Below are 7815 nucleotides of genomic sequence, written 5' to 3'. Positions count from 1 at the left end.
ACACATCCAGGTCACTCTAGGGCAGGTCCAGCTTTTCCCACCTGTTACACACCACTCCCTTTCCCCACCATTCATGGATGAACATTCTAAGGAAGACTCAGGGAATGACTTACTTTCCATGCGCACTTTCCTCTGCTGCATTATCGTGATCTTTTTCTTTAACATGTCCAGGGAAGTTATTTGTTCCTCTCTCTCCTGTGTTAACTTAACCAGCTCCTTCTGCTCCCTGAGCCAGTACTTCTGCAGTGTCATCACCTCAGAATTGCATTCTTCTATCTCCTTGGTCAGCTTGCTGATCTCAATTTCCAGTGGTGCCAATTCTTGCCCCTGTACGAGGGCAAAGTTTGGGATGAATCAGGCAGGATCTGCTGGAGCTTGTTTACAGCACCTAGGCATCCTCACATTTGCAGAGGATGTGCCATAGGACAGATCTGGGAATCATGTGAACGGGGCCAACCATCAAACACCTGAAATCTCTCTGCTCCACTCTCCTCTCAGTGTTTGCAGATTTTCTAATGAGATCCTATTTACTCCCAGAGTATTGATGTCATTCCACATGTTCATTAAGTGCAGACAACTCCCTGCAGGGATCTGTGCCAGGCACACCCTCATTTCACAATTCCCTAATTCCAGCCCCTCTCCATGTGCACTAAGGACCATCTGACAAACATAAACACCTGCATTAACTAGTGCAGCTTTCAAATCAGTGCTGATGCCTGGAAGTTTGAACTACCCAGCACTTACACAGATATATTTATCCCTAGTCACCACAGAGTGACCCAAATCAAAATTGGGACTGAAACACAAAAGTACCTACCCCCTGTTGAGCAAGAATCATCTCCAACTTCTTCTTGCACCTATTGATGACCACTTCCTTGCACTCAGCCAGGACTGTGCACTTTTTCAACTCATTTTCCTGGGAGATGACCAGGTCATGTGTATTTTTGACTTCCTTGTCCACCTCACAGAGTGTTTTATTGAGAGCTGTCAGCCTGTTGCTGGCTTCAGTTGCATTCATAGCAGCCTGGAGCACATCACTCTCAACCTTGGAAAAATGCTCCTGCTGTGGGAATACCAACAGAGAAAACACGACACTGTCACCAACAGCCACTGGTGGATTTGCAATGCCACTTATCCCAGCACAGGAATCAGGGGATTGAGGTTCTGCTCCCAGGTCTGTATGACAAGCCATAAGCTGCTTACCCTCTCTGTGCCTTTGTTTCTCCATCAACTGACAGGTAATACAGTATTTACCTCTGCCATATGGCTGCATTAAGCAGCCTAAACACCCCCAAAACCTTCAGGAGGCCACACTCATCCCTTCTGCAGTTCCCCCTGCCTGGGTGTCTCTAGTCACCTGGGTAACAGCAATAGGACATCCCTGTATTGTACCTTCTTTATCACACCTGGCACACACATCCCTCACCTAACAACAACCTCACACCTCAGAGTGAGAAGTGCTGGGCTGAATCTTCTAGTTTTTCTATCTGAACCAGTTACACACTCGCAGAGGGAGCACCTCATCATGCCTTAAAGAGCTGTGAGTCAGATGGACTGTTCCTTGTGATCCTTACTCAGGAACTGAGAGCTGCTTGTATCCCATTCCATGATGGAGTACAGAGATAAAAGTTAGTTAATCTGGAGTACAGAAGTGTCACATATCCACTGTCCTCCTCCAGTCCATAAGAACTGCTAATACTTCATAGCTAATACTTCATAGCTAATACTCCCAGGGTTCACCATTCTGCCCCAGGTTTTAAGTAAAGAACAGTATGTTGTGTCCTCTTGGCCAAGCTCTCTCACATACACCAGAACCCTAGATCACAGGAGAACCACAGGAGAGGCAAACTCAGCAGACCTGAAACCAGAACAGTCACTGACAAACCCCCTGGAGAACCTCTGCACTGGTGGTTCCCTTCCCCTGCCCTCCCAAGGGGAGGGGATGCCATACCAGTTCAGTTTTCTTCCTACGAAGCTTTGCAGCCAGCTGTGAGAAGTGCTTTGCAGCATTGCTGGATATCATCTGGTCCTGAAGCTTGGCCATGATTTCATTCTCCATCTTCTCTTTGACCTCAGTTCCCTTCTCTATGTCCTTCCTGATGGACAGCAACTCATTCAAGTGAGCAGCTTGGTCCTAAAAGGTTGGAAGGCAGAGAGAGGATTACTACAACTGTTCAGGGAAGGGTATTAAATTCAAATGTTCTGAAGGATTCATCTTCCATGGTCTCTCCTCACCATCTTGGTCTTGCTGAGGGCCTTCTCTGTCTCCTGGAGAACACGAGTGTAGGTGCCAGACTTAAGCTTCAGAGCCTCCTGCTGTGACAGGCACTGGGCAATCAGTTTCCTTGTCACATTGACATCGTTCTGTTGCCGGTTCAGGATGGTGACAAGCAACTCATTCTTCTCCTCCTCTTTCCTGATGGACTTTCCACAGCCATGGATGTCCACTTCCAGGGACTTGAGGTCACATCTGTACTTACTGGAGAGGCAAAGAGGATGGAAAATCATCACAGGGAGCAGTGCTGAACAGCCACCTACAAATTCCTCTTTTCAAACACACTATTGCAGCAACAACTTTCCAGGAAGGAAGATCCGTGTGAGGACTCAGCTCCGTGTGACAATGCAGAGTCAGCAGGAGATGGATGGAGACATTAAAAGCAAACGTATGTAGGAAAATTAATTGCTTCTTTCAGCCCTGTCCCACCCCCTATTCCAACCAAGATGTCACTACATAGCAGCAGGTTGTTCGTTCTCAGAGTATCAGTCAAGTTTAAGGCTCCAGAGCAAATAAACGCTTCCTTAGGCAACAACAGGGAGGTTTTCCTGACATTTCTAAAGGCCTCACAAAGCCATGATAGTGAGAGAGAAACCTTTCCTGACAATCAGCTCTTTGGAGTGAGAGATGTTGCAGAGGTGAAGGAACTCTTCGGAAGGAATAAAATATGAGTAGAAAACCTCTAAACAGCTTCACACGCTCCGAGGGAGAGTTGTGGTTTGGATAATAAAGAAAACAGCAACAAAGAATTGTAGGGCTTATCTGTTGGAGAATGGCGGGACATGATCCTGGGTATGCACCTGGGGAAGGCTAAAAAGAGCAAGGACACAGTCCCCTGGGAACGCACGGACACAGTCCTGGGAACACACCTGGGAATGCAGTGTACAAGCAAGGCTCTGGAGAGAGTAACTTATATATAGATAGGGAGTAACTCAGCTGGGCAGATGGCAGAGCTAAGTCGTCCTTGAGGGTGAAACAAACAAGTTTGAGAAAACAGCTAGGAATGCACCCAAGCCTGGGAAAGGAAGAGATAATCTTCACAGCTACAGCTGCAAGTAGGGAGAGTGCCTGAATGCTATCTTTAGAGCCTAGCCAATTAAAAATGATTGATAGTTGTATGCCTGTCCTGCACTGTATAAGAAAGAGCCTGTCGGACAATAAAGATGGAGCTTGCTGTATCACCCACACGGAGTCGGCCGCTTGCTTCCCCGCGCGGAACCTTCACCATTCCCAACACTTATCCTTTAATTTTATGATGTGCTTTCAAGCAGGAAACTTGTTCTGCCTGACACACTCTGCATACACAGTACTAAACCTGACAGAAGGTCTGTTGCTGCCTCTTCTAGAATCTCTCCTGCCCAAGTTACCTGGGGCCTCCCCAGGGCCTGGTTTCAGACCATACCTCAGCAGCTCCTGAATGGCAACATAGGCTTCATCCCTCTGCTTCATTCCAGCCAAGCTGCTGTTCCAGTGGTTCATCAACCTCTTTTTCTCCATGTTAATAGCCTGGATCTCCAGATCAGCCTGGGGACAGAGAGTTGGCAAACAGGATGAATCTACACCATGTTGAAAAACCAAATTCATGTTACAATGCTTTTTTTGGTCCCCATTCGCAATATGCTGAGCAGGAAGAGCTTCGACTCCCATATCTGGTTCATTGTCACAGCAGACCACAGAGCACAGGTCTGCAAGAAAAAACTGCTGAGAACAGAGAGAGGAAGTGATTTACAGACAATTCTTAAGGACAAAGGAAAAGAAACAGGAACAAACTGTGCAAGTCTGGGCCACATTGTACATGCCATGTGAGTGTGGGCCAAAGGGACCTGTCCTGCCGCTTCGACTCCCATATCTGGTTCATTGTCACAGCAGACCACAGAGCACAGGTCTGCAAGAAAAAACTGCTGAGAACAGAGAGAGGAAGTGATTTACAGACAATTCTTAAGGACAAAGGAAAAGAAACAGGAACAAACTGTGCAAGTCTGGGCCACATTGTACATGCCATGTGAGTGTGGGCCAAAGGGACCTGTCCTGCCAGAGGGAAATATAAAAGGGAAATGAAAGAGCTCTCTCCTACCTCACTGACTGCCTGCCTGGTCACCTTTGTGTCCTCTGCCTGGGCCACAAGCTGAGCTTCAAGCAGAGCAATCTGTTCTTGGAGCTCAAAGGCTCTCCTGGTTAGCCGCTCGAGGAGAAGGTCCTGCAGAGTCAGAGCCAAACAGTTCAGGATTAGTGATGTAAGCTCAGTCTGAACCAACTGTCTCCTACAAGAATCACATAGGTTAGAACAGGAATTAAACTGGCAGCTGGATTAGATTTGATTCCTACTCAGACTTTCATGTATGTTTCATATCTTTCATCTATCTTTCATGTATGGCATATAAAACTTTCATATCTATCCAATGCACCAATGGCTCATGACTGCAGCAGGGACAACCTGCAAGAGGAGGAAACCTTTGCTGGTTGTTTATGATTCCAGTTGCAGCAGTCAGTGGATAGTTCAGCTCTGAAGAAGCATTCCCTCCTGCCAGCATGGATCACACCATGCCACTGTTCCAGCTGCTGAAAATCCTCTGTTAAAACCATCTAAATCCATTGTATTTCAACAGTTTGCCTGGAATTCTGCTCTGGCAATCCCCAGCCTCTGTCCTGGAAGGCAGCAGAGGGAGCTCCAGCACCGACTGGCTCAGCTCATTCCCGGAGTTCACTTTCCTTTGTGAAATTCGCTGTGACTCAAAATAATTCTCGAGACCTGAACACATAATACTTCTGCACTAAACATCTTCCTGCCCCACAGGAGTGATTTACTGTCTTAAGGCCTGCCAAACCCTCTGGGCAGTATGTGCTGCTGTCTTTGGGGGGATTATTCTCCTTTTTAAGAAAAGCCTCTATAATTTTTTTCAGTTATTTGGGAATATCCCCACATATCTCCACAATTCCACCCCTCTCCCCTCCCTGCTGACATGGCAGCACATCCTCCAAGACTCACCACTAACTGCCACCTGTATTTCTTTATTTCAAAGACACTTGTACTTGGTACCTGTTTCTTTTTTTCCACCTCAGCCTGGATCTTGTCTGCCTCAGCCCTCTTTGCTGACTGCTTCATCCATAAGATGTGGTGATGCATATCCTGGTCCATGTTCTGCACGGAGAAGAGCTGCAAGGCCAGTTGTTCCACCTGGGTCTGCATTGCAGAAACTGGGGGGCAGGAGGGAAACGGTTACTGAGGAGTTTGTGTGTCGGATATACCTGAAAATCTTATCTCTATTTCAGGATAGAACCTTAAACAGAGATAAAAGGGAAAGAACTATAGAAGCTCCCAAGGGAAAATCTCTCACACACCAGCTAAATCAGGCCTCCCTGAGTCTGAACCAACTGTATCCAGCAAGAAGTACATAGGTTAGAACAGGAATTAAATTGGCAACTGGATTGGATTTGATTCCTACTCAAACTTTCATGTCTCTTTCATATCTATCCAATACACAAACGGCTCATGACTGCAGCAGGGACAACTTGCAAGAGGAGGGACCTTTGCTGGTTGTTTATGATTCTAGTTGCAGCAGTCACTGGAGCTTTGGCATATAGCTTCACAAGCAAAGCTAAAAATCCTGGGAAGAATCCCTTGATTCCCAGCACGTGGAATTTCAGAAGTATCTGCAAAACTTTTCAACGAGCACATTATTCCTGATTAATTTGACTGCACTTTTCAATCCAATGCTTGACGTAAATTCCAATTAGTCTCTCCTCACAGCCCTAGAACGAGGAAGCATTGCCAGCTCTGCCTCGGTCACCTCTCTTGCGTTCATTCTCTGTGCTGTGACACATTTGGTCGTAGTCAGCCCTGAGGCTCTGCAGTTCCTCCTCCAGCTGCCGCCGCTCCTCTGCCATGCGGGCCTGGCGGTCCTGGCTCTTCCCCAGCTCCGCCTGCAGCTGGGCCAGCTGCTGCTGCGCGCCGTGAAGGATCACCCCCAGCTCTTCCCTCTGCGCTTTGCCCTTCTGCGTTGCTGTCCTCTGCAGGCACGAGAGGGAAGGAGCTGTGTAGCTGCAGCTCGGGACGGAGGGAGGGGCTGTGGGAAGGCAAAGGGAAGGCTCTGTACCAGTTCACAAAGCTCCAGGTTCATTTTTTCCATCTTGTTGGTAAGGTAATTCTTCAGGGCATCTTGGAATCTTCTCATCAGGGGCTGTAAAGAAGGATAGCATTGGCGAACTTGAACAGGCTGTGTAAATAAATGATGAAGAAGTCTCACTGCTACTCCCACCATTGAGCAGTTTTGGTGTTTACCTCATTTCGGCCCTGGACACTTTTGTGCTTGTTTTGTCTCACTGTAGCAAGTGAGAGGAGCTGCAGAGGTTGTGTGTGTGTGTCAGAACGTGACTAGTGAGGATATTTGAAACTCATGAGAGCTACGCCTGAGAGTCACCCACCCACTCTGGCTCCAAAGGCTTCTCTTCCTGAGGCACTGAAGAGCTCTAGATTTACCAGCACATTGCTCAGGCCTGAGCCTGCAGCTCTGGGGTTGGGACTGAGGGAGTGGCACAGTCAGCAGTTAATGCTTTGGCAAAAGTGACTTTCAAACGTACAGTTCAGACAAATCTAAGCCACTGCTTCCAGCTCAAATCCATGTTCTACACAAACAAAAACATCAAGTCTGCAAAGGACAACAAGATTTGAGGATTTCTCACGTGTTCTGGGTCCAAGACAATCAGTTCTGTGTCTTCTACTGTTTCCTCACTACTTCTGCTCAGTTCATGCTCCTCAGCTCCATGCTGCTGGCATTCCTTTCCCTCTCTTTGGCCGCTGTGCTCACTGGAGAGCTCAGGGAGCTGCTCAGGGACCTGCTCAAGGGCTGGCTCTGAACGGAGAGAAGTGGGTTCTTCCATAGTCCCTGGACCCCACAGCCAATGAAAAGAGGAAAAGAGGAAGAAACAGGATTAGATTTCACAGTGTTGTGCCTTCAGTTGGATCAGCAATGATCAGAGAGGAAGCAAAGGAGCAGCTGTTCTTGAGAGCTGTTCCCCAGCACTGTGCTGTCAATAAGGGCTGGGTGATACCTGGCTCTGTGCAGGTGTCCAGCTCCACTGCGGATGGAAGTGCCTGAGGAGGAGCTCCCGAGGGAAGGGAAGGGCTTGCTCTGCCTGGCTCTGGCTGCTCCATGTCGCCCCGTGCAGGAGGAGAATTCTCACCCTCTGCATTGTCCAAAGGAGTCGCGGATTTTTCCTGAAACACAAAATCCATCACCTGAAACAGCCTTTACATCCGTCTCTGTCTGTGCCTGCAGCAACAATGGGAACACACTCCTCAGCAGCAATGGGAACAGACACCCCAGCAACAATGGGAACAGACACCCCAGCAACAATGGGAACAGATTCCCTAGCAACAATGGGAACAGACTCCCTAGCAACAACTCGCGCAGGCGCAGAGTGCACCGGAAGAGCTGCACGGCACGGGAAGTAGAAGCGTCTCCCCCGGGGGCTGTGGGGAAGGGGCGTGCGCCGTTGGCGGAGCAGAGACTCCCCGGCCGCCCGGCGTTGTTTTGCTTGCT

General features: G+C 48.3%; 1 protein-coding gene across 1 annotated transcript in view; it reads right to left on the bottom strand.

Annotated features, from left to right (window-relative positions):
• The window catches only part of CCDC40 (coiled-coil domain containing 40), a 10443-nt gene extending 3290 nt beyond the window's left edge, over positions 1–7153 (bottom strand). Inside the window, exons 1-10 of the mRNA XM_009075448.1 lie at positions 6956–7153; positions 6370–6453; positions 6064–6283; positions 5313–5470; positions 4350–4472; positions 3678–3799; positions 2236–2479; positions 1952–2134; positions 818–1063; positions 114–327 (exon numbers count right to left, since the gene is read on the bottom strand). Of these exons, the coding sequence (XP_009073696.1) occupies positions 114–327; positions 818–1063; positions 1952–2134; positions 2236–2479; positions 3678–3799; positions 4350–4472; positions 5313–5470; positions 6064–6283; positions 6370–6453; positions 6956–7153 (1792 nt within the window). The remainder of the gene's footprint in view (positions 1–113; positions 328–817; positions 1064–1951; positions 2135–2235; positions 2480–3677; positions 3800–4349; positions 4473–5312; positions 5471–6063; positions 6284–6369; positions 6454–6955) is intronic.
• Between the last annotated feature and the right edge of the window lie 662 nt (positions 7154–7815).

The sequence above is a fragment of the Acanthisitta chloris genome, unplaced genomic scaffold (assembly GCF_000695815.1).
Source record: "Acanthisitta chloris isolate BGI_N310 unplaced genomic scaffold, ASM69581v1 scaffold29505, whole genome shotgun sequence".
In the NCBI taxonomy this organism is placed as follows: Eukaryota; Metazoa; Chordata; class Aves; order Passeriformes; family Acanthisittidae; genus Acanthisitta; species Acanthisitta chloris.
Note: the sequence above shows the minus strand (reverse complement) of the source record. Positions and strands in the feature narration are given on the sequence as shown.